The following is a 27,423-nucleotide window of genomic DNA, read 5'->3' as shown; positions in this document are numbered from 1 at the left end:
AGGTTATTGAATAGCTGCTGTGGCATTCTATACATGCTGCCATATGGCCGTTTATCACAGCAGAACTGTTGTTCCATGTTGGAACACTCTGTTAGGATTGGGCTGCCAGATGGGTGGAATTTGGATTAGGTGAATCAAGAGGAAATGTACCACTTTAGGGGAGGGAGTCAGCTATCACTACTTATGAGGAAAGAACCAGTTTTGTGGATAGAGTGCCCCCCCTCTGAGTTTTACTGAAGTCATCTAGTTAGCTTCTGTGAGCTCTTGTGCTTGCTATTGCTTCTTACCTTGCAGAGACAGAGACTGAGACTGAACTCCTTCCAAAGCTATGAATTTCATCACAGAAATGACTTGACTTGAAGGTGCAGTTATACGGACAAACAGTAACATGTGGAGAGCAAGATAAAAATTGTTTTTGAAGGTCTTCAGAATTCTTTGGTCTGTTTTTTGGGGGGTTTAGAGTTTTATCTTCACAACATGTGAGGTAAGATAGGTTGAGAGATAATGACTTGCTTGAGGAAAAGAGTTTTGATTTGTTAGTCACTAGGGAACATCTTGAACAAATCTAACCTGTACAAAAGGGACTCACTCTGCCTGAACTGAAATGGAACCAGACTGATAACATTTAAAATAAAAAGGTTACTTTTTATTTTAAATTGTAACTTTTAAAGCTTCTAGAGGAAAGCTCATAGGAGCTGAGAAGGATTCAGTTTGTTAAATAATTAATCCTAAATTTTTCTGTGCCTCTAAACTGAGGACAGAATAGAAGTTGATAATGAGTATGCAGAGATGCAATGAGATATTCAAATATTCTCGGTATTCATACCATAATCCATGAATACCGGGATCAACCATTTAAATTCATTCAAAATGGGGAGGGAAGTGCCAAAATTGATTTCTAACTTTGAACAGTCAAACTGCGCAACTTCCAAGCCTCATGGGGCTAAAAATAACTCAAAAGTTGCACTTCCGGTTCTCCCAGCTTCAGTATACAGGTTGTGCCTCGTTATCCACTGAGGGTTCTGGAACTGATAAAAAAAATCAGAGGATACAAAATCAGTGGAAAAATAACTTTAAAGACCCTCTTCCAGGTTTCTGGTCCAGAATGCATTGGTATAGGCGCTATTCTGCATTCAGCCACTAGATGGAATGTAATCGAATGGAATGAAATTATGGCTGAATGAAGTATAGTGTCCATACTGATGCATTCTGGGGCAATAATGGTGGAGCAAGAAACCCAGGTTTCTAAAGCTATCTTTAACCCCAAGTAGGAAATGGGATTTTGGTGCTTTTTTCCTTGTTACAAGGCATTTAAAGGTGGACCCAGGTATCAGTGGTGAGTCAAAACAGTGGATGCCAAATCAGTGGATAATGAGGTATGACCCGTATACCACATTCAGCCACTAGAAGTGCTGAATGTAATGCAATGTAGTGAAATAATTTCATTCAGCCACTAGAGGTGCTGAATGTAATGCAGTGTAATGGAATAATTGCATTCCATTCAGCACCTCTAGTGCTGAATGAGGTATATACTGAAACTAGGAGACCCGAAAGTGTGTCTCTTGAGTTATTTTTAGTCCTGAGAAGATTGAAAGTAGTGCAATTTCATTGCGCAAAGGTAAGAAATTCAGTTTTGGTGCTTTTAAAATGGCAACCCTGCTATCCGTGGTGAGTTAAATCCGTGCATACTGAAGTTGCAACTGTATATTACTGCAAAAATCACTTGCAAAAAAAATGTTTAAAGGAGATAATAGATCTAGATGTAGCAAATCACAGGAGTGCTTTCTAGTATGCATGTAAAAACAAGGCCACCAGTGTACTGGTTTCTGTGTATTCAGGTGACTCTCTAAGTATGCAGAAGTAGATACATTTGTAAGAAAAGAAAAGCGTGATGCAGACTCTGCTCAGTGGTCCTTGGAATCTTGAGATATTGGTTGTGACAAAAACTGCAGAACATGGTGGACTTGTTTGTATACACATCCTAGATGTTCTGAGACGGGCAGCCCAGTCCTGAGCCTTCCGGGGTGCCCAGGCTTGGCTGCACAGAGTAGGGCTGCCGCCGAATCCAGCACCTTGGGAGAAGGGGGCATTCGTCCCCTTCCCGCGAGTAAGGTAAGAAACCCCGCAATGGGGCTACTCACTTTACCGCCAACCAAAAGGTCAGCAGCAAGGTAAAGGCGCTTGTGTAGGGCACGCAGCCCTACATGAGTGCCCTGGATCCTGCAGAGCGGAGCTCTGCGGATCCGCCTCCCATCCCACCCCCAGGCACGTCTCCAGCCTGCCCCCCTCCCCACATCACACCTCCCTTCACGCCTCCTCCCTGCCATCTCTTCGCCCTCACCAGCTTGCCCCTTCCCCAGAACGCCTCCTCCCCACCCCTGCCTACCATTCCACAGCTCAGCGGTCCAGGAGACTGCCGAGCCGCAGGAGCTGGGCGACTGCCTGGCGCTGGGCTAGCACGGGCGGGAACCCAGCGGTGAGCCCTGTGAACATGCCTTACAGCACATTTGCGACTGTGTTCGGCGGCATGGATCCGTGACGCCGAGCACAGGATTGGGCTCTGAGATAGCTAAATTAGAGTTCCTGGAGTCAGTGGTGTAGCTAGTGGAGGTGGGAGGTGGGCTTTCAGGGTGTTACCCCAAGGGGTGGTGACACCACCAGTGACCAAAATCGCTAAAATTGCAGTTTGTAGGAATTTCATATTATATACCATTTGATGTGTAATTTACAGCAGAATGCAATTAAAAAACAGCAGTGAAATATCTCCATTCTATCAAATGTTATGACCAAAAAACCAGAAAATAAAAATGCAGTTATGTTATATAACATAAAATATTTTTCCTTAACTTCAATGGGCCAATGAGACTGATTGCTTGAAGAGCCAATGAGATGTTGTTATGGCACAGCATGGAACCAGTAAGGTGTTAGGTGACATCCTGGGGGGGGGGGGGATGGGATGACACCATTAGTGACCAAAATTGTGGAAATTGTAGCTTTTAGGAATAATACCATCTTGTTATATATCATTCGATGTGTGATTTAAAGCAGAATGTAATGAAACAATCCGTATTGAAATATCTGTGTTCTATCAAAAGCTATAGCCGAATAACCAGAAAAGAAAAACATTACTGTCTTATGTCACAAAAAGTGGTTTTTCTTAGAACTGACCAATGAGTCTGAGTGTTCTTAGAGTTAATGAGCTATTATTATGACAGAGCATGGAACCAACAAGATTTTATTATGAGTCCGTTCCCTTTTCCTCGTATCAGAGATAATACTCAAACTCCTAAACAGTTGTCATCAAGTGTCATCAAGTTGGCCACTTTTTTGGTTACTGATTGGTTGGATAACCTGTACTGCTGTATAGTAAAATAAAGTTAATGGGGGTGACACCATGAGTTACCAGACTAACTGGGTGACACCAACCTTAGTGATGCCTCTGGTAGGAAGGTTGGGTGTGGTTGTACACTGGTGTAGATGACTTTTAAAGTGGATTCTAAACATTCATGGTAGATTATAGTCTTATCAGTGGTAATTAACCATGATGACTACATTGAACCTTCAGATGCAGGGGCAGTATGTTACTGTGTGCAGGGGAGCAACAGCAAGGGAGGGCACTGATGTTCATCCATTGCTTGTGGGGAAATATTCACTGCATTTATTTTCTGGCCATTCTTATTATTCATGTCATGACTATTACTATCTCTCAGCCTCACCGACCTTACAGGGTTGTTGTGTGGTAAAAGAGCAGGAAGAACCATGCACACCACCTTGAGCTCCTTAGAGGAATGGTGGTATAAAAATGTGAAAAATATGAATGAATGAATGAATTTTATCATATGGGGGTGACAAAAATTTATGGGCCTTGGGTGTCAAATGACCTAGCTATGCCACTGCTTGGAGTTAGATGGGAACAAACATTTACTGTAGTGCAGATAGCAGAAACCTGGTGGAACAGTGAAAATCAGTGGGATACAGTTATCACTAGATTAAAATCTATGGAAAGGACAGTCATTGTACTTGAGATGTGATGTTATATATTCCAAGGGCAACTGAATGTATTAAATGAAACATGTTTAATGGTGCAAACTCCTTTGCAGAATTAGAGTGTGTAAGATATTTGCTTAAAATCTTGCAAACAACCTAAGGTTACACACACAAGGCTGGGTCATATCTTGGCATTTTATTAACAAATACACTATGTAAAACTGTATGTAAAAAATTATAGATTCAACATACAGGTGTGTGTTGCTTGACAATGGGGTTACATTCCATGGACCTGGTCATTAAGCGACTTGGTTGCTAAGTGAAAATGATTTACTGGATGCTGCCTCTTGGAAGGCTCCAGAGGCCTCATCTTCTTCACATAGGGCCTCTGCAGGCCTCAGAATGGCCCGTAGAAGCCTCTGGAAGGCACTTCCAGTTTTCGGAAGCAAACTGGATGTGGCTTCCGAAAATCGGAAGTGGCTTCCAAAAGCTTCTGCAAGCTGTTCTGCAAACCGCAGAGGCCTGCGTGATACGGAGAAGACGTCCAGGGCCTTCTGTAAGGTAACCTGGCACTTGGTAAGCAATTTCTAAATTGCTTTTTTCCCTAAATTGATTTTTAAAACCACCAACTGCCAGCTAATGACCACTGTGATATATCCAGTTGGTCGATAGTTGGCAGGTCACTAAGCAACGCACAACTATAATTGAATTGTAGACTCAGTGTGTTGAAAAAAAGCAGGTTTCAATGTAACCAACTATTAAGTGAAATCTAACTGAAGATTCAGATAGGCACATTCAATATCCATAACACATTGAGTAAAACATACCAGGTCAAAAAGAAGCATATTATTTGGGACATACCGTTGTACCCCTCACCACAGCTTTGATTGCGTTTTTGAACTGGAATGGTGGTATTTTGAGACTGGAATCAGGGAGACAACCAAAGCAGAAAACGTTTTGCTATTTGGTGACTTCAGTTACCCTTACATTAACTGGATAAATTTAGATAATAATAATAGTCAAAATTTCTGGATAGGTTAACAACAGTGCCTTAAAATAAGTCTTGAGCTGAAATGAGGAGAGGTGAACCTTGATTTTGTACTGCAACTATGTAGGAGAAAAGTGATCTATAGAAATTAAAAAGGAACTTCTTCAAGTGCTGTTTATTTGCATGAAGGAAAAATATAAGCAGGTGCAGTACAAAAAATTTATGTTTCATAAACTTATTGTCAAATCTAATATGATAAAGGAGGATAAGCTTGCCAACTTTAATTTTGTGTTTCTTTTTAGAACGACAGTTGAGTTCATCTATGGCTGGATCAAACGCCCTTCCTTCTGCCATAGCTGGTATCAGTAAAGAGCTTATAGACCTTCAGCATCTCATTCAGTTTCCAGAGGAGGTTGCTAGTATTCTGACTGAGCAGGAACAGGATCTCTACAGAAAAGTATTACCCATTGACTACCTCTGCTTCTTAACCAGAGATTTGGGAAATGCTGAATGCCAGAGCAAACTTTCAACTATTAAAGCTTCTATTTCTGCAACTCTTCTTTCTGCCCCCAATGGGGAACAGAATGCAGTTGAGAATCTGGTGACAAGATTCAATGAGGTAAGACAAGGTTGTTTGTTTTTCCCATTTTTATACCACTTTTCCTCCAAGGAGCTCAGGATGGTATACAGGGCACATGGTTTGTTGTCTTTTATCTTTCATTAGTAGCATGGGGACATTCGTAATACTGGTAATTTGTACAAAGCATTATGAAATAAGCATTTCTAGATTCCATTAACAGCTCAAATGTATTTGTCCATAATCCACATAAAAATTAAGCATTTTCATAAGCTGTGATTTTTCTTAAAGAAACTACATTGTTTATCTGAAGACTTTTGAATTGAGGCAAATATTAGTCTCTAAAGCTCTTAAATGTCTTAGGACACAATCATAACAAACTTTCTAGCACTGACCTAGCCTCAGTGCAGCCCCAAGGTGTAAGATAATAAACTTGGCCTTACCTTGAGGAGGATCCCTTGACTGCCTCCCCACTACAGGATGAAGTGTATGCCACATTGGCACAGCTGTGTCAGTGCTGGAAAGTTGGTTAGGATTGCGCCCGTGGTCTTAGTCTTAATGCTTTTAGGGTGCAATCCTGAGTTTCATTTAGGCTGGCGCAAGTCCCTTGTGCTGGCCAGGAGGGTTGCAAACGTGTCATAAAGCATGTTTGCACCTCCTTGGGAGATGGCTGGGCTGGCGCAGGGACACGCACCGGCCCACGGAGGCTGCATCCAGCCTCTCTGCCAACTCTGTGTGAGCTTGGCTGACACAAGGGTCTGGGGAGGGCAGGGAGAAGGCAGGAGGGAGGCATTCGAGGGAGGGCAGGCAGAAGGTGGTCCTGGGGGTGAGTGGACAGGGAGTGCAAGGCAGGACTTGGACCCAGCTATGCCAGATCCCAACCCCTTTTCTGGAGCAGCGCAGAGCTGCTCCATTCTCCTTGGACTTGTGCCACCTCCTGAGGTGGCAGAAGTAGGAGGAGAACCATGGGGCCATGGTGGCTTACCCGGGGCTTAGGGGAAAAATTTCTCCTTGCCTCCAACTGAGCCACTTCTGGCCCCAATCTTGCACTGGATACAGCGCAGACCTCTTGGCTTGCCTGTCCCAGAGCAAGATAGGATTGCACTGTTAGTGTGACAGAAGACAGCTTATGTCATTATACTGGCATAACCTGCTGTATTGCATTTTTCTAAACTTCAGCTGGTTAACCGTATGCAGTGCTACCTGGATAAATGAAACCTAGTCATTGTCTGACCACTGTTGTAGTACATTTGACAGTGGTTTGGAAATATCTATTGGTCCAAATGAAGCTGCAGGATTACTGGCAGGGGGAAAGGAATGGAAGCATAAAGCACCTGTCTTGCACCATTACACCAATGATGTGAAGCATAAGGTCCCTGGAAGCTCTTTATCCAGCCCCTGTGATTATTGGGCTGTCCCCGCACTGCCCTTTCAGCAGTGCTGCTTCTGAGGCTGTGGAAGGTAGAAATGGCTGTGGGAGGGAGACAGGAAAGGAAACTTCTGAAGGCATGGAATGCTATGATAGAAGGTGCAGACCAAGATGGTGAGAGACTGCTGAGGCTCTGGTAGAGCTCAAATATCACATGGGCCATAAGGACTCATAAGGACTCAAATCACGCATGTCAAAAACTTGGGCACTGACTTAGGACTTGGGGGTTTTACCCTAAAAATGAAAAGACTCCAATAGACTCGAGTCAAGGCTTGCTTTTGTGTGTGCTTGCGACTCTGTTTTTGGGGTGTGCTTGTTTGCGTTTTTCCCCTGCTTCTGCATGTTGACTTGTTTCTTGAAAAAACTCAGACTCGAGTCAGTACGGCTCAGGACAAGTCACAGCAGCCACCGTTACGACCTGTGGGCTACTTGAGTCAAGGAGTTGGCGACTCGACTCAAGACTCGGCACTGTGGCTCCTGCCAATTTGCTTTTGAACCCATTTCAAAGGGTTGATATTGGCTTTTAAAACCCAAACAAAGAAAGGATCAGATTGAAGAAAGACTGCATTTTCCCATATCAACTGACCCAGCATCAACTGGTGATCATCAAAGGACGTGTTCTCTGACCTGGCACTGGCAGAGATCTAGTTGGTAGGCAAAACAGATGAGGCCTTTTTAGTGAAACCCCATAATTGTGAAATTCCCTTCCCAGCACCCACACTTCTAGTTGGTAGACAAAAGGGAAAACCCTCCCCCCTCATGGTAAGGTCTTGTCTACTCTGTAATTGTTAAAAGTTTTAATATTATTTTAGTAAAGTAGTGTAGCTGTGCTGCTTAGAGCTGTTGTGACACATCAAATTATATGGAGAATGGATCATGATAAGGAAATGCATATAAAGCAATACTTTGACTTTTATCGCTTTCATCTTTCAGCTGTTTTCAGTTATAACCACACTTCAAATTTTGTCCACGTGTTTTCCTCTTTCATCCATTTTCACCCAGCCTTCCATGATGCTCGTCTATATTCTTATGTTTCTTTTTCTTTTATTTCTGTTTATTTAGGTTTCACACACATTCACATGTGTTATATATGTAGGCAACCTTCAGTCTCGAAAGACTATGGTAAGACTATTGTAGTTACAGTGCAATCCTAACTATGAGTTAGGCTGTCCCTTGCGCCAGCCTAAGATGGTCGCTAATGTGCCATAAAGCATGTTTGCACCTTCTCTAGAGCAAGCCACACCAACGCATGGAAGTGTGCCCGCACACGGTAGCTGTATCCAGCCTCCATGACAGCTTGTGTGGTGACCCGATGCAAGGCTCTGGGATGGGCAGGAGGAGGTGGGAAGGAAGCGAGAGGAAGGTGTTCCAGTGTGGGGGAAGGGTGGGTGGAGGATATGTATTGGGGATATTCTAAATATATACTAAGTTATGAATGCATTTTCTTTAATGCAATTTACAGTGCCTGTTTGGAAAACATTGAGTTTATATTATTTCCTTGCATTATTTACAATATTAGCTGAATGTTCAATATGTCTGTCATACTTTATTAACAAGTGGTTTTCTATCTATCTTTGTTTATATATTTGAAAGAAAATTCCTACAGAAAGAATCATACTTTAGTTGGCAAAAAACAGTAACTGCTTGCTGGCTTCCTGGCACTGCCTGCAAAAATAATTCACTATATTTATATTGTGGGAGCCAGAATGAATTTTTAGATGACAGACCCCTGTTACTTATGAAAGACAACTATTTCATATCACTGTCCTTTTTTTCTGCTGAGCAATTATTGCATGCAAACGACACAGCGTGTAAGTGTTCTTTTTAATAAATGTTGTATATATGGAAACTTATACTATTTCATAATTCTTATTTCCTGATGAAGGAGCTTTTGGCTTAATGCAGTTACCATTGATTCCACAAGCTGCCTCTTGTGTAGAATCACATAACTTTATTGTGGAATCATTCAGTAATAGGGTTTAAGAATGCCTGACAAAAATTAAAAGAAATTAAAAATTCTTTTAATGCATCATTTAAAATTGCCCTGTTATAAAATCTGTGCTTTCGCACTTTTTGTGTGGGGAAAAAAAAGTAAGTCCACTGTGGGCACAACCCTATCTAATTTTCCAGTACCAGTGCAATCATGACGATGGGGCATGCACCGCATCCTGCAATGGGGAGGCAATCATAGAGGAAGAACATTTCTTCCTTTACCTCGGGGCTGCATTGCCCCGAGTTGCATTGCCCCGAGACAAGTTGGATAGGATTGGGCCCTGTGTCCCCTAACAACAGTGGCAAAGCCTGTTGGAGCCAGCTCTCAGCCCACTTGCCTATGAAAACACAGTCTGCTTCCTTTTGCCCGTATACAAACATTTGGAGATGAACCGGCAAAGCAAGGGGGCCCACGAGGGCCTCCCTTGCCATTAAGGAATGAGGTGAAATGAGCATGTGGGAAACAGATTGACTTTGTGTACCATGTACTAGAGGTGTTTGAAAATGGTGTTGCTTATTTTACTCAGAAGTAAGCCCATTGTGTTCAGTAAGACTTGGGCTGTAATCCTATCTTACTGGAAAAGAACACTTCTATTGTACTACATATACAGGGACGCCCTTATTATCCATGTGGGTTCTGTTCCAGGAATCCCCATGGATACCGAAATATGCAAATGTTGGAAAGGTCTCAAAAGAAACTTACTAATATCAGTAACACCTTTAGGAAATTACATAAAATTCTTTTTCAAGTGCAGATTCAAGGATAATTTCATTTTCTTTATTGTTTTATATTCTATTTTACTGTAGACATTAATAACATTTTAGCTGGCCTAGTGTAAGGGCAGGATATAAATATGCTAATTTTTTTTTTTTTAAATAACCAGACAATCCTTCCAATACATAATTGTAACTGAAAATGTTTGTCTGGTGTTTGTTGCTTTGTTTTTATTCTTGTCAGAGTTTTGAATATAGCAAAAGCTATAATAAATGAAGAAAAGCAGAGAAGTATATTTCTGTTCTTTAAATATTTGCTGCATAGTTTGATGTTTTACTAGGTTCTCTTTGCAATGAAGAAATTTTTTCCAGCAACCTATTTCATTTATAGTATATTATAATTTTATTGGATATACTCTTGTTAAAGGCATACAAGTGTATTTTTCTTGGCTGTTTTTAGCTTCTGACTACAATATGTGGAGCATATGAGAGAGCCCTGTGAAGGACAACATCTTTTAATTAAAAATCATTAATGGTATTTCAGCTATGTTATATCATAAGCTACCACAAATTTATCCCTGAGCTATGGTGAACCAACTATAGCTGCTTCTTCTGCTTAAAAAAAAAAGCACACAAAAAAATCTTTATTGTAAGTTACAACACAAATTTAATCTCTTGTCATAAAAAAGAGATCATTTTGTTCAACAGTGGAATGTAAATAAATATTTCTCTGTGCTAGTACAGAATTTTTAGAACACCAAACTGGGTTTGCAGAAACCTTTGAAAAGATTATGCTTGCACAAATATCAAACTGTTTCCAGTCCTTGTTTGGAACAGTGTATTTGGGGCAGTGTATATAATCAGATTACATTGTGAAGTTCCTTTGTCAGTATATTCCTTTTCTTTCAAACCAAAATGCTGGTCTATTATAATAAAGAGGCAATTATAGTGTTTTAAATATTTATGTACAAAAAAATGAAATATTTTTATGGTACAACAAGAATTGGTATTGGATATGTGTTATTTATCATCTTGGTGAAATTATCTTAATTCTTCTGTAGCTTTACATCACTTTTGTAATGTAAAGTAACAACATGATGACATGGGCTAGGGGTATAGTAGGAAAAAATCCACAGGAAAGCCACAACTTGAAGCTGTGTTGAGTATCAAGCATCAAATCTACATGTTATAAACTCGTAGGCAGGAATCAAGAAAGTATGCCACATTAAGAACTGGGTGTTTAAAAGAGAAAAGCAACCAGGAGCCAGGTCAAGTCAGAGACCAATGGCGATATTTCAGAGAGAACCAGAACAAAACTGGTGCGTACAGAGAAAGTAATACACAGTAGGTGAAGAGCAAAAGCAATGCAGCTCCATAGGGAATCCTGAACTGTGAGCAGCAGGTACTAACTCTGCACAAGAGCACAGAATTCATTGCATTGGCCAAGCATAACTCATTTTCCTCAGAATAAACCACAATCTCTGCTTTCCATATTTGAAGCAAAGCATGATATAGATTGTTAGATTTTCTTTGCTTTCTAAAGAGAGTAGATGATAGCTATGGGGGGCTTCCCCTCTTTCCTTTCCTACTTGATAGTGGTAAATGGTGGCCATGTTTTGTTATTCTGTTGTTGGAGTCACCTCCATTAAGGGCCCACTTCTTCTCACTTCTTCCCAGACAGTATTAATGCACCCCTGTGCCTTGCAGAATCTCAGCTGTTTTTGTGCCCAATCAGCCTTGGCCACTCTGACTGCTTCTTTCATCCTTTCCCTCCCTTCAGCTTTCAGGAATCACCAGATTTTCAGTGTTATCCAGTGTTATTGAGCTGTTGTGTTTCCTAGTTGCTACAGCAGTAAGAGCTTGCTGTTTTCAAAGTTGCTCAATGAGCTTCTCCTGTTGTCTCTAAGCAGCTTCTCTTCTTTGTTTTACCGATGTCTCCAGAGCTGCATCTGCCTCAAGGGGCCAGCCAAGTTTGTTCATAAGTTGGATGTTCATACCTTGAATGTCTGATAAGTTGGGGGACCTTTGCAAAAGAGCTTTTAACCACTTTTTCCTCCCTGCAGCTCCCAGTGCCCCTGAGAAATCTCCTATTTGAAGGTCAGTGTCCCCCAGAGAAATAAAGAATGGTATGCAGCAGTTGCAACAGGAGGGAGGCAGAATTGGCAGTATTATTATTGTTATAAACAGTATTTATCTAATACTGTGAGGTGAGAATTCCTATATATGTTTGCTTAGAAGCAAGTCAAGTTATATTCATTGGGGCTTACCCCCAGGTAAGCATACTTAGGACTACAGTCTTACAGCCTGATCCTAAGGCCAAGCTGTTACCAGCCGTCATAAACATTTTCAACGACTTGGAAGTAAAGAGTGCCAGCAGGAAAGTCTGCAGTATCTTCTGGTGCTGGATCTGCAGTCACTGGCATTGGTATGTACAGTGCTGAGCAGGTCAGGGGTAGGGCAAAATAGGGGGTGTAATGAGGCAGGGGGAATGCAGAATGGGGGTTGAATCAGGCCTGGTCAGAGGTCTGGGCCATATCCTAACCTCCTTCCTGGGTCTGAAAGCCCTACATGGCATTTCTCAGACTTGCACCATTGATTTTGCTGGCACAGATTTGAGTAGCCCCATTGAGCAGGCTAGAGTTCAGCAAGGGGTAAGGGAGTGTATCCACTCTGGATACAGAGTGGGCTGTGCAGGCCTCCTGTGCCAGCACTGGATAGTATTGGGCTTCCGAGCTGCAATTTTATGCATGCTTACTCAGGAGAAGGTTCCATTGAATTCATTGGTACTTACTTCTGAGTAGACATGACTAAGATTAGGATGTTTATGTCTGGAACATGTTGCTTCATTTTTCAAAGCCTTTGTTCCCATCCATTTCAGGTTTTTATTTTTCTGTTTATGCTGAAACATCTTGAGAGATAGATGCTTTTAATTTTATCAATCTTTGCGGGTCCCTAATCTCATTCACTGTTTGGAACGCTTACAGCTATATTTCTCTGTCATCTTGGCTCTCTAAAGAATTTTTCCTCCTTCTGATGCCAGATTCTTTCTCTGATAAGAGAGTTTTCTTTTATGAATGTCTCACTCAGTTCATAAACAGCTGCTTTAAAATTTTTCCTAGTAATTGATTTTTATCAAAGCATATAAAAATAAGTATTTGTTCCAGTGTGTTCATAATTAATTAGAAAAGGCATGTATAATTACAGGCAAGTTTAGTCGTTTTAGGGCATAATCCTAGCCTGCACTGTATCAAGTGCAAGTTTGGTGCAGGCTGGTGCGCAAAACGGATTATGGGGATTTTATTCCCCTTACCCTGAGAAACGCCCACAGGTAGCCCTATGGAGCTACTTGGTTCTGTACCTGCGATTTTGCAGGCACAAATCCAAGTGACCCATGTAACACTGCTCAAGCCAGGACCAAGGGTTAGAATCTGGCCTGCACTGCTGTGGCTTGTCCCTGCACTGCCATGATCGGTCCCTCCTGGGGCCGATCTGACCCCTGGGCCTCCCTCCTCTGCCCTAAAATGCCTCCTCCCTGCCTCTGTTCCTCCCTTCTGCTACCCTCTCCCTGCCCCTGTGATGGCCTGGCTCTACTAGGCCAGTGGACTTCTGTGCACTGGCCTAGCCTGTTCCTGAGTAGTCGCGAACGTGCCACTCAGGAGCTGGCATACGGACTTGTACCAACTCAGGGCAGTGTTAGGATTGCATTGCTCAGAAGCTAAAGAGATTACACTATAAACCTTTTGGTAAGTCTTAGTATTAAGATATAGTAGATATGTAGTCATTTGATTTAGTTAGATAACATCAGCTGTGACTCCAATAATCATAGAGCTTAATGAAACATTTTGAAGCTGTTATGGCTTGAGCTTGGGCTTTGGTTGCTTTTAATCATGCCCTTAATCTGTAACAACTTGCCTTTGGCAGTGTTTTATATATTATGTGTTGTCTGTTCACCCTAGTTTCACTCCCAAAATTACAGTTGCGTCAATGCTGTTGACCAAGGAGGTGAGAAGTGGTCTTTATGGGTGGTGTGCAAGCAGTGCTTGGTTCACTGCTTTGGTCAGTCTTCCCTCCCTCTAACTGCTGTGTACAAATCTATGCTTCTGCTTAATATAGGGCTTCTCAAACTGGGGTGTCATGATGCCCCAGCCAGAGGGCACTGGACTCTGCCCCCTTTAGAGGTGGGGGGAGGCAGCGATGTGATCCCCAGGATCATGTTGCTAAGGGGGGGCGCAGGGGCTGGCATGTGCTTATCAGTCCCTGTAGCAGCCTCCTGGGGGGTGCAGGGAAGCTGTGCATGAGTGTCTGCAGGGCTCCCCATGTCTTCAAAAGTGGAAGCTCAGCAGTCACACTCCACCCCCACAAAACCAAAAATGGAGTGCAATTGCTGCACTTTCACTTTTGAAGACATGGGGAACCCTGCAGATGCTTGTGCAGGGCTCCTGCACCCCTGGGAAGCTGCTGTGGGGACTTGGTGAATACATGTCAGTCCCTGCAGCCCCCTTGGTGTTGCAATCCTGAGGATCGTGTAGCTGCCCCCCCATGCCCGCAAGAACTTACTGCAGCTCAAACTTACCTAGAGAGTGAGAACCACTGACTTAATAGTAAGAGGAAGTTTGTTTGCAAATGGCCCACTGTAGTGGACCAAATTGATATGCAGAGCAACAGTTCAGTTTTCTCCAGAGCAGGTGGTAAAGAGTACATGTCCTAGTTTAATCTATCACAGAGGCTTGTTGTAAAAGTGGCATTTCGTTTTTCCCATGCATGTTGCCTTGGATTTGGAAGGACAGTGAAATGCAAATACACCATGAATTCATATTTTATACATGAAAATAAGATATTGTAAGGTCATATACACAGTATTTTTTTTCTTCTTCAGTGATTACTGTTTCTCTTTTCAGGTCAAACAAAAAGCAAAGTAACTAACAGAACTGGAACTTTTAAAACAGCAAATTATATAAAGAATACTCCCAGATGAACTCCTAAATTTGATCTAACAAGAGTTTGCTTTGCAGAAGCCTAAATAAACATTGCTAGGAATCACTTTGTTCTCATTAGGGAAACTGTTGAAACTGTGTCTTGGTGAACCAATTTTTAATAGACAAGCTGAAATCAGTCAACCCTGTAGCAAAATGTAAATTCATGAACAGATGTGACACTCACTGTCAAACCAGCTCATGTCACATTGTATTAATATATATGACTGTTGTTTAGGTTTATCTTTTTAGACTTAGAAACTCTTACATTAGTAATACTAATAGGTAATAGTAATACATTACTAATGGATACAGTAGTATCCAGTGGTTACAGAGTAGTACAGTAGGATATTTATAAAGGTAAAGGACTTTGCAAATAAGGTGCACAGAAGTATAGGTGCACAAAAATAGGTGCGTAGTACCACAAGAGCTATTCTAAAAATAGAATAAAAAACTTTTGTTCTAAAGTCTTATCTTTACTTTTGCATATCCCAAATTCAGATGAAGAATATTGAAAACAAGCTCTTTAACAAATCCATATGGACAACATGATTTGAAGGGGAGAGACAGCTACAGTGGCTGCCAAATGCAGACTCTGACCTTTAATACCCTTAATGACCTGGAACCCAGTTATCTTGAGGATTGCCTGTTTTCATGTGAACCTGCTCATTCATGGGCAGCCCAATCCTAACCTTCTCTGGAGCAGGCTGCAGGGCTGGACCAGGTTGCAGCGCAACTTGGATACCCCATGTTGCGCAGCAGCTGCCTCTATGAGACCACTTGGATATGCACCACCTAAATCGGTGTCACTGATCTGAGTGGCCAAGAGTAAGACTGGGCTGCTCAGGCTAGGATAGGGTCTAACTGCCAGATCCTGGTTCTACACCCCCCCCCCCAGCCTGGTCCTCTCACTGACCTACCCACCCTTCCCCTGCTCTCTCCTTGGTCTGGAGAGCCCCTCTTCCCAGACTCCCATGCTGGCGGCCTGCTGCTAGCACAAATGTAACTTAGGTCAGCACTGTGGAGGCTGGATTCAGACTCTGGAGGCTGGCACACCTCTGTACCAGGCTGCCAACTCTCCTGGTGTTGCAGAAGTGCCTTACAGCACTTTTGTGGCATCTAGAGGCTGGCACAAGGTACTTGTGCTGGCCCAAGAGTGCCTTTGCATTGTGCTTTAAACCTTTTAATGAAAGACTTTAATGGCCCAATTCTATCAGGGCTTTACACTAATGGATCCCATAATGTCAGTGTAACGCGGTCCCACCATCCCATAAGCTGCTCTGACAGCAGGTGGCTTGCTATCAATGGTGTGGGAGCCAAGAAGCCCCATGCTGGCAGCAGTGGGCTGCCAAACCTTTTGGGGCAAGTAGGTTGGCAGAGGGATACTGGGGGAGAATTGGGGTGGGACCAGGCTGGGCCAACTGTGACTTTCAGTGGCATCGATATCCACAAGATCCAATGCCCCAGCCTGACTTACCTTGACTTACCCCTTTGAACCTACTGGATATATGTGAGCAAAATAGCTTGCATTGATCTGAGTAGGCCCATTGGTGTCCAGGGAGGCAGATGCAAGACTTAGTCGACACTATTTAGGCTCTGCTGCATTGCACAAGCAGGCCCTGGATAGGATTGGGCCATAAGAAACTTTTACTCAAGATCATTATTGGAAGAGATATGGCTCTTTACACTGAGAAAGAGGGTTGCTTTGGTGGCAACACCTCATCGATGGAACAGCCTCTTGAGAAGTGTCAAAATGACTCTCTCCTTGCCAGTTTTTAGACACTGACTAAAAGTATTCCTGTTTCAGAGAGCTTTTAATTCAGTCCTGACTTGATTTTAGATTGTTACCATGTTCAGTGTGTGAATGTTGTTTTAGAGTTTTAACAATTTTATTGCTTTTATTTTTTATATTACCTTTTATTTTGTGAGCCGTTTTGACTGTATTTCTGAAGACTGTGGCATAAATCCAATAGATAAGTAAATAGAGTTGTTAATTGGTAGTCCTTTAGATGTGAAAGAACTTTAGATGTGAAAGTGTAAAACATTTCTTGCCATGCAGTTTTCAGATTAAATAGTTAAGCACTGGTACTTCTAAAGAAATCTGAAACTCCTTTTTATAGTTCCATATTTTCTTCTGTACTTGAGATATTTCTAAGCTTCTGTTTACATTACCAGGACAACTGGCAAAAGTTATGCTGTGCTTAGTGTAGAGTTTAAAGGGAGCTCTGTGATTAATTCCCACTGGGGTTTTGTATCCTTTCTACTATGGGTGAAATGTGGTACAGGTTATCTGGGGTTCTCTCTTGAACATACTAGTTTTATATTGCATAATTATCTATCTGTCCTTGTTTATGTGTTCTATTAGATTTGTTTGTTAGTTAACAATAAGCTGTAGTTCTGAAAGATCCATTCATTTGTGGATGCATTCAATAGTTATACTTCTTTTGCTTTTCATTTTATGAGTAATTCATAGAGCTATAGGCGAGGTGTTTGTTTTTGTTGATATAAAAACACAAAACACTTCATTTTAGTGTTTAAGATGTTTTCCAGAAATTAAAATAGATTGCTTTTCCAGTTAGAAATAATACTGTAGCTGCATCTGCTGACACTATATCACCTATATCACTTACCTAGTACACTTTTGAAGTGTTTAATAAAAATGAGAAAATAAAAACACATAAAACCACTGTTGACCTTTTTCAATTTTTTCATATAACGAAATCTGCAAAAAAAAAAAAAGAGACCATTTTCAAATACCCTTAGCTATAGGTTTAAAAGGTGAAAAGGTATTCTATGCAGTTGATACTGTGAACAAGCTATGTACATCTTTTTACTCTTTTCAGTGTGTCGCAGATAGCCATATGTCCCACAGTGCAGCCCAGGGACCTTATTCTTTTATTATGGCTGCATTCAAGCTCACAATTGCAAAGAATTTTGGGGTAATGTTTCACAGGTAGCAATTAGACAGGAATGCATGGGAGAATGGTCCAGCCCTGATAAACCAGATAGCAAGAGGAAGCTAAAAGGGAGAAAGCCAACTTTATTACCTTACCAATCAACCTTAGCAGAAGACAGAGCGTCTTGGATGCAGTGCACATCAAAGAGAAACTGGGAGTTTTCACAAATCTGTGAACCTAGGACATGCCTAAAGAGAAGCTTGGAACTCCCCTCGCCAGCTGACCCTTTGATAAGAGGAGGCTGTGGCAAGCTATCTGAGAGCCCATCGTAAGTCCCATTATAGTCAGTAGGACTTACTCCCAGAAAAATGTGAATAGGATTGTAACCTAAAGGAGTTAATAATCTCACTATCCAAAAATTTCATATTTTATTTTTAATATATTAGACTTGATGTTATGATGGTATGTGACTGCATTTGGGGAAATGTTACAGACCTGCACTTTTAATAAGCTACTATGTATAACCTTTCAACAATGATAGAAAATGGAACTTACTCCTGGGTCAGGGTGGGTAGGTTTGCAACCTAGGATTGTTAAAAATTTTCCTGCTTGATTATATTACTTCCGGTCATGACATCACTTCTGGTGGTTCCTGACAGATTACACAGGCTTACAAAATTGAGGGTCAAAAAAGTTTTTCCCAAACTTTATGGTGGTTTGATATGAATTTGGGGTGCCGATTCAAAAAATGGCATCCGTTTTGCCCTATCACGTCCAGTTTTGGAGATATAAGGTGAAAAGCCTCCTTAGTGAATGGTTCAAGCAGCTTCCTCATGAAGCCATGGTGTAGGCTTCCTCATGAGGAAGCTGCTTGAACCATTCACTAATGAGGCTATACTATATCTCCAAAACTAGACATGATAGGGCAAAATGGATGCCATTTTTTGAATCGGTACCCCAAATATACCCAGGAATTGGTGTAACGTTTAAGAAAGCAAAATGTGTGTTGGCAGATTCTGTGTTATCATTCTAAAAAGTGGATCCGTTACTAAATGTGTGAGAACCACTGATCTATGCTGTTGTAGATTCTATACAGTTTTGAGATTGACTTTGCAAGTTTGATTTGTAGCTGTTTCTAGAAGATTAAATATAGGTTTCTTTCTTTGAAGGAAACATGTTTTTATCTCTTATGGAGTGCTCTCATCACTGAAGAAATGTCTGTAAACATCCTAATGTTTCAGGAGCTAAGAAAGAGGAAACTAAATGTAGGAAAGAATAGACCACATTTATTATCTCATGTTGATAACTGTTTATACAATGGGAAAAACCAGACCCTTGGGAATCTCACTGTAAAACAGAACAGTTGGTTTGAATTAAATTTCCATGTGAAATATTGCTTTTCTTTAATAAATGCTGTGGGAAAGTAAACTAAGCATTTTCTGGGTGATACATAGTACGCATCTTAATATTTTGTTGGTGTGCAAAACCTATCATGTATAGATTATTGCTTCCACTGATTTTAGTTCATTATGAAAGTACTTGCCTCTATAGTTGCATTGGGAATGTGGAATTTTAGAGCAAAGTGAACTGTACATTTTCATGTTAGCAAAAATATGTACAAGTCAGAGAGATCAACCAGTAGGTTAGAATGTGTTTATACTTACCTATTCTGACATGGAACAAAATTCCAAATTATTAATTCTAGAGGGATGTGCAGACTGTTAAAACAGGGAGAAAGACTTCATATTTTAAGTGTTCTTTTTCTTTTAGAAAAAAAAATAGTTTGTTGCCTGACAATGAAGGAAGATACGGTTTGATTTGTTTGAATTTTGAAGGTGTGCTTATATTTTTGTTTTTGTCTTTATACATTTTAATATGGTAACCTGTTTTTACTTCATTGATCTTACTTCTTTAACCACCTTGGGTCTTTCTGCAGAGATGCAAGATACAAATGTATTTAAATAAATAACAAGCCACATTTTCCTTACATCCATTGCATCTGAGTTCAGCTTAATATATAAAATTTTTATATTTAAAATTTTCTTTTATTGCCAATCTGCCTGCCTTTTTTCCTGCCTCTGTACTTTTAGCAGGGATGTAACGAATTGCCCCAGCGTCCGGGGCAGTGACGTCACAATGTTACATGATATTGTGATGTCACGCAATGTCATGATGTCACTGCCCTTGGTTCTCCCTGGAGGAAAACTTGGAGGGACTGGGCAGAACCTGGGGGCAGTCATGTGCCTCCCTGGAGTATGCCCAGGGCATGTGCCCCTCAGGTTCTGCTCAAGTTTTGTCGCTGTCTGACATTTAGCTTGTGTGTGCTGCTACTTAATATCTATTACTGCCTTAGGGGTAATTATTGAAATGTTGCTGTTTTTCATTGAGTCATATTTGTTTCTCTGGCTCTGTAAGTATGTTTTGTGGTTTAAATTTGTAAACTTTATTTTTTTTTTTTGAATTTGTGTACTTTTAAATTTGCTTGTAATTTTGTATTTTTGGGTTTATTAAGCATTGTAGGCCTTCTTGACCTTTTGGAAAGGTGAGGTATAAATCTTTAAAATTTAAAAAAAAAATTTGAAACCTTTCCCATAGATTTAAAAGAGGATTAAATTGAAGAATGAGCATCTCCTTGACTGGCCCTGTCCCTGGTGGAGGGAATGGCCTGCAGGATTGATCAGGCTCGCAGAGAGGTTGTTTTGGCCTCTCCATGTCATTTTGAGTTGTAGCCACAAAATACCTTTCTCTTCCTCTCAAGTTGGGACAGAGTGACCTCCGGGAGGAGTTACGTTGACACCCCTTTACTCCTCTGGGTCAGGCAGGGTTGATGAGTCTCTTCCTCAGTTCAGGATTGGCTGCTCTGTGTCAGGAGCTTGCTCCTCTCAGTCTCACCATACTGCCTTCATCCTTGGCTTCTTGAGCTGCTTTTGGTTCAGACTCAACCTACCTCCCATTCTAATCTATCTATCTAACCCCTATGTAATTCAATGGGTCTTAAAGGGCTTTTGCTTGGGTAGCTGTCTGTTTCCCCCAGTGCTTTCCCTCTTCAGAGCACTTCCCACCTCCCTCAGCAATCATGGGGCCTCCCCATAACTGCCAGTAATGGCAGGGGCTCTTCCCCACTGGGGGCTAGGTTGGTTGGTGCTGGTGCCTCAGACACAGATGCTCTCTCAGTGTGAGATAGGCTGGCAACCTGAGAGATCCAACCCCTGCTGGGTAGATGAACAAGTGTGCTGGTGCCACTAGGCTTACCTGCGGCTCAGCAGCAGCTGGAGCCACCCGGAGTCTTTGTTCTGAGCTGGAAGTAGGTGCTGTGCTATTCGTTGTTGAGACCATTGAGTTTTGAGGTTATTTAAATGTTCTGCTAATCCTGTCCTGTCCACAGTTTCTTTCATATATGAAGGCTACAGATAATTAGAGATAGACATTCAAAAGGGGGGGGGGAATGAGGCTGTCAGTCATTTGAAGCAACTTGGATGGCTTTGCTTCAACTCAGAGCAGAGGTAGCCCACTTTGTTTAGGGGTCTCTCTGAAGCAGGATGATTAATTTCAGATCATAATTATTTCCTAAAGGAATGCACAGCCCTATATTGAAGCATTTTGTAGCACTTTATGTTTCAGAACATTGAAACTTTTAGCCTTGCTTGTATATGCAGAATTAGAATGTACAGCATGTGGCTCTGTAAATGCCTAATCTGTAAATTACTGCTGTAGAGGATGTTTGCAGATGTCAGCAAAATATTGCCATCTCTCTTGGGGGGGGGAGCCACATTTCATTTTCATATGCTAAATCAAATATTCACATCTGACATTTCAAAGTATTCAAACTGAACTTTAAAGAACTGATTTGGTTGTGGAAAAAATGATAGTATTGATTTAAAACTATCCAAATAGCAATTGTTCCAGTGCATATTGTTTTGTAACATTTGTATAGTGTTATGTAACAGTATACATATAATAATAATATTTTTTAAGTGCTTGAGTTCATGTTTAGAACAAAACTGCCCAAGGGAATAGAATTTAATTTTGAGTTTATTTCATCAATTGTGATATATGTCGGTTAAAAAAAAATACAAATATTGCTGATTGGGTTTTTTGTATTATATTTTATGTTTTCTAAGGTGAGCTCTTGGGTGACATGGCTGATTTTGACTGCTGGTTCTATGGAGGAAAAACGAGAAGTTTTCTCTTATGTGGTACATGTGGCAAAATGCTGCTGGAACATGGGCAACTACAATGCTGTCATGGAGTTCTTGGCAGGGCTCAGGTATACTTGCTGCTCATTCTTCAGATGAGGGAGAGTCAGGCATAGATTAAATTGCAGCTTCTGTTACATACAGCTGTCCTTTTAAAAAGTAAACAGTGACTAGCACTCAAACAGTCACAGTACTAAATAGTGTTCTGTTGCTAAGTTGCATCATTTATCTTGTCTAGTGAGTTTATGATTGCTGGTTTGGGAAAATTGAATAGGATGGATGATGAAGGTTAAATTTACTGAAAGACAGGTCTTTTCTCAGAATTCTCTAGAGACAGTGTCATTTATATTCTTACATGATAAACACGTTAACTGAAAACATTAACATTCTTTTTTTAAAATGCCAACTTTCAAAGAGTATAGACCAGGGGTGTCCAAAGTTTTTGGCAGGAGGGCCACATCGTCTCTCTGACATTGTGTCGGAGACCAGGGAAAAAAAGAATTAATTTACATTTAAAATTTGAATAAATTTACATAAGTTTACATAAATGGGTATATTAAAGATGAACTTATATGAATGGATGAAGGTCTTCCAATAACTTAAGGCCTATAAAAGTTAATGAATAAACCAAGGCTGGCCTTTCCTTTGCTGTCACTACTGCATCACAGATGTGAAACAGCAAGCAGTGGAGGGAGCCTTCATCCCACAGCTCACAGGAGAGGTCAAACAGTCGCCCTCATGCTGAGAGCAATTGCATCGGGCCAGTGTGGGCTCCAACAAATTTCTGGAGGGCAGAGGCTCATTGGAGACTAGGGGCTCTCTGAGGGCCGCACTGGGAGTCCTCAAGGGCCGCAAGTGGCCCCAGGGCCGGGCTTTGGGCACCCCTGGGATAGACTACCAAAGGGCCAATCCAGCTTTGTTAGACTTGTGAAGAAAGTTATGAAACTTTGCATCGTTCAGTACAGATTACTTCATGTCTCACCACTGTACATTAAAAATCCTTGCTACATTTTTCATTATTTAATGAACTGTTAATGATTTTGAATAACAACAGTTATGTATGTGGCATTGCTTGTCAAGTCACCCACACATCAGTCCCCTGTACCCACATAAACTTGTTGGTTAAACTTGTCTAGAAAAAAGAATGAGAAAGTGGAAAAAAGAGGAAGGGGAAAGGAGACACGTAAGATTTGTGAGGTGTAGCACTTTAGTAAAGGGAACCATCTTTATTCATATTCATTGTGACTCTTACGTTCATTAATTGTGAGGTTCCACAATCCCGTGTGATCCAGTACTCTATACTTGGAAGAGATTTTTGTGCTAAGTTCATTACTTCACTATAAGTGAAATTACATGAACTGATCTGTCAAGGAAGAGTTGACCAAAATTTAAGTCTAGCCAAATTTAAGTCTAGTCAAAAATTTACGATTGCATGCCAATCTTTTATGAATGTTGTACTAAGTAACTATCTTGATTTTTCTATTGATTCATGTATTTTAATGCATATTCTCTAACACAGAGATCTTTCACTGATTGGCAGCCCAATCCTGAGCTGCCTGTGGCGCCCAGGTCCGGCAGCTCCATGGCAGGCTCCTGCACTACCGCGGGAGGCTCCTCAGGAGACGGGGACATTCGTCCCCTTCCCTGAGTAAGGGAAGCAGCCCCACAATGGGGCTACTAACTTTAGCGGCGACCTTTTGGTCGCTGCTAAAGTAAAGGCGCTTGTGTAGGCGCTTTGGATCCTGCGGAGTTCAGCTCCATGGATCTGCCTCTCCCCCAACATGCCTCCCCCATTCCCCCAGCCACGCCCCCACCTTCTGTTCCACAGCCCAGCGGTCTGGGAGACCACCGAGCCGCAGAACCCAGGCGACTGCTGTGCACCAGCGCTGGGCTAGCGCAGAAGGGAGCCGGTTGGAAAGCCCCGTAAATGTGCCTTACAGCACATTGGCGACTGTGGTCCGCGGCGTGGAGCCACGCCATGAACCACAGGATTGGGCTCTAAAATGTTTATATAGATATAGATTGAAGCAGCTTTGAAGGCTTTTTGAAGTGGAACAGTGGAACAGTGGCCTATAAATACTAAAATAAAATAATAATAAACATGTAGAGGTGAGAAGCATATACACTGTGGATACATGTTCACTTTCCTTCCTTGTTTTCAGGCTCTACATGTTCCCAAAGTGTATAAAGGACTTATATTTACAGCCTAGAATTCTGTGGATAATGGGCAGTCCCTGCTATCCATTCCAAGTAGCATGCAAAAATTTCATCTTTACTGTTAAAAGTTTAAAAATAAACAAAAAAAAGACTAGTTTTCAGTATTGCGCATGTAGGGGCTTTCCAGTGAAACATTTTTCAACATCTAGAGACCTTCTAATAAAATCCTATTGAAATCACCCTGCTAACTGGGCAAAGAGGCACCTTTTTAAAGTGGTGTCCTCTTATATGTAGCAGGGAGAGAGCAACTGTCCCCTCTTCACCCCAGCATGGAGTTGTTTTCAGTGGCTCTTGCTGGTGTTTCTTCTGTACTTTTTTTAAGATTGTCAGCCCATTGGGGTCAGGGAACCATTTATTGATTTATTATACTGTGTAAACCGCTTTGTGAATAATCTTGTTGTAAAGCCAGTTGTTGTTGTTGTTATTAGGCAAAACATCTTTAGGCTGCAACATAGGCTTTGTGTGGTTAGTAAGGGAATTGTGCACATAACCAGAAATTTCTTTTTTTCCCCCACTGTTGCTGAAGCTCCCCTCTGCAAGTAGGCAAGCCACAGCTTGCTGGCAATTTTAAGTCAATCACATAAAATCGGTGCTCACATTTTCTTTATGAATCTTTTGACAGTCTCAGGTCTAGTACTGTACTAACAACTTTCATATATGTTTTTTATTTAGATGATTCTAGCAAACACTTTTTAAAAGTACTTGCTTTTTAGTAAGGTGAATGTTATAGGCCGATAACCTTATCTCATTTTTATTTTAAACAGTGGTAATGAACTTTGGATGTAAGCCCTTTAGCATTTAACAAGATTATTTGAACGGTTAGCTTCAGTATCAAATTTGTTTACTTTTTTTCCATAAAGGTCAAGAAAAGTTCTAAAAATGTGGCAATTCATGGATCAGTCAGATATTGAAACAATGCGGAGTTTGAAAGATGCCATGGCACAACATGAATCATCATCTGAATACAGAAAAGTCGTCAACAGAGCTCGGAATATCCCAGGCTGTAAAGTGGTTCCTTTCTGTGGTGTATTTTTAAAAGAACTTTGTGAAGTTTTGGATGGTGCTGCGAACCTTGTAAGACTTTGTCCTCAGTACAACTCTCAAGATGAAACACTGGAGGTAAACTAATGCGTGTAAGAGAGTATTGACATCCCAAAAAGATTGTGATATAATCCTTGCACTTGTTAATAATTGGGTTCCTATGGCAGTGTAAGTATGCAATCATGTAAAAAATTCATACATCCTTAGACTAGTAGGTGAGTTGATCTATTCTGGGCTAGGTGATTGGAGAAATGCAGATGTTAATTTACAATTTTCTTTAGTTTTGTTCTCTGTGGTTGAAAATACCTCTGTAAATTCTCAATGCCATTTTACACATCATTAATAAGATTACCACCATTATAATCATAATCTAGTTGTATAACAAGTTTGTAAGAGTCCCGTGTTGATGAATGGGATACAAAGAGCTGTTTAAATTCACTAAGGGGCTTTTGCTAGCTCAACCAATTTTTTTTAAAAAAAATTTTCTTTGACTGGCATGCCGTATCACAAACAGCTTTTGAAGCTCCTTTAGGGAGCAGTCCTAACCCCTTATGTCAGTGCTTTCCAGCACTGACATAAGGGCAATGCAGCTTTGAGGTAACGGAACAAACATTCCCTTACTCTGAGGAGGCCTCCATGAGTGACACCCAACTGCAGGATGCAGCACATGTCCCATTGGCACCACTATGCCAGTGCTGGAAAGTACTGACATAAGGGATTAGGATTGCGCCCCCAGTGTCAAAAGTAGTTTGCAATGCAGAATAGGGAATGATCTTTGTGAAAAAAGAAGTCCAAAGCTCCTTTGAGGAACTGATTTCATTGTTCATCAGATCCTGATCTTCTGAATAAGTAACGTTCATTTAAGTATGGATCATGTTATCTCAGTGAGATACTCAGATTTGGTAGCATCTTCTTAATAAATGATGCCCCTTCTATTACACCTTATACAGCAGCACCAGAATGTTCAGGAACAGAAACTACTGCTCTGTTGTTAGCGGAGCAGAACTGAAATGGCTAAAATAAATTGGCAGCCCAGTCCTATCCCTCATCAGTCCATGGCGTGCAGAGCCTCTGATGAAGCACATGCTACATGCTATGGTGGGGGAGCAATCAGATGGCCTGAAAGAGGTAAGTAAAAATATTTTGTACTTACCTCTCTGTAGACCATTTGATTGGCATTGGTCTCCTTGGACCCACACCAGTTCTTTTGCTGGCATAAGTTCAAAGATAGTCGGGGTGCATCTGAGCTGGGAAGGGGGGATAGGATCCGATGCACACTGCTGCTATCAAGATCCTCCCCTTCTCTGAACTGCTTTGACATTCCCCTGAACTGCCTGTGACCCACCCTTCGATGCCACTTTACTTGGAAGATAAGTTACTGCCTGGGAGGGCTGTTGGAGAGTGCGTGGAAGCTCTAGTCATTTGCTTTGGCAACTGTGGTGTGACAAATGGCACACTCCTTGTGCGCTGCTGTAACTGGATTGCAAGATCTGCTGCTGACAGTCCAGGATAAGATTGAGATAGTAGTATACGATTCACAAATGCTCAGGTTGATCTTCATAGTAATTGGCATATAGAACACATCTTGCATCTTAAAATAATGCACTTTTTCTTTAAAATAAATGTGTACTTAGAGAGCATCATGTTGTATTAAGAACTTATGTTCTTGTCTTTATCATTGATTGTCTTTTTAATAAATCCCTAAATTATAAAGCTAGAATTATCTGAAACTAGAATTGTCACCTTAATGGAAATGACATATTCATAGGAAAATGATTGAAATGAAACTCTATCATGGTTAATCAATGTTATTTCCAAGCTTGTATGTTGAGGATTACAACTTCAAATGTGCTGAAGAATATGAAACAAGCTGTTAACCACCACAAATAGAAATACCAGTGGCCTTGTCAATAAATTTTTGACATAAGTTGATGATGTACTGTGCACTAGTTAATATATGCATTAGATTGAAGCTGCAATCCAATACACACTTTCCTGGGAGTAAGCTCCACTAATAACTAAAGCACTTCTGAGTAAATGTGCTGTGAGTGCAATAACTATAAGCAATTCAGTACAACATTACAATTTTGACGACTAGTCTCGTTATGAGACAAACAACCCAATCCTAATCTATACTGAGATGCCAAAATGCATTATGTGGGGGGGGGGGGGAGGAGTTATGGAGGTCTCCACTGGGTAAGGGAACATTTGTTCCTGTACCTGGGAGTAAGACTGCACAGCGTGTGCATGGGGCATGGGGTTCTACTTGGACCTGCACTACTGAATTTGCTGGCATAGGCCTGTATTGATCCAGACTGTGGGATCGGGTTCAGGAAGGAGGCTAGGATTCAGCAGCCACTGCTGCTGCCAAACCTACCCCCTTTCTGAACCTGATCTAGGACCTGAAACTCT

At 41.2% G+C, this 27,423-nt stretch overlaps 1 protein-coding gene across 1 annotated transcript in view; it reads left to right on the top strand.

Moving 5' to 3' along the window:
• PLCE1 (phospholipase C epsilon 1) overlaps positions 1-27,423 on the top strand; it is a 148,629-nt gene that overhangs the window by 64,786 nt on the left and 56,420 nt on the right. Inside the window, exons 3-5 of the mRNA XM_066619359.1 lie at positions 5,278-5,594; positions 21,679-21,824; positions 24,831-25,089. Coding sequence (XP_066475456.1) covers positions 5,278-5,594; positions 21,679-21,824; positions 24,831-25,089 — 722 coding nt within the window. The remainder of the gene's footprint in view (positions 1-5,277; positions 5,595-21,678; positions 21,825-24,830; positions 25,090-27,423) is intronic.

Source organism: Tiliqua scincoides, chromosome 3, assembly GCF_035046505.1.
Source record: "Tiliqua scincoides isolate rTilSci1 chromosome 3, rTilSci1.hap2, whole genome shotgun sequence".
In the NCBI taxonomy this organism is placed as follows: Eukaryota; Metazoa; Chordata; class Lepidosauria; order Squamata; family Scincidae; genus Tiliqua; species Tiliqua scincoides.
The sequence above is the reverse complement of the archived record's forward strand: the minus strand, read 5'-3'. Positions and strand labels throughout refer to the sequence as shown.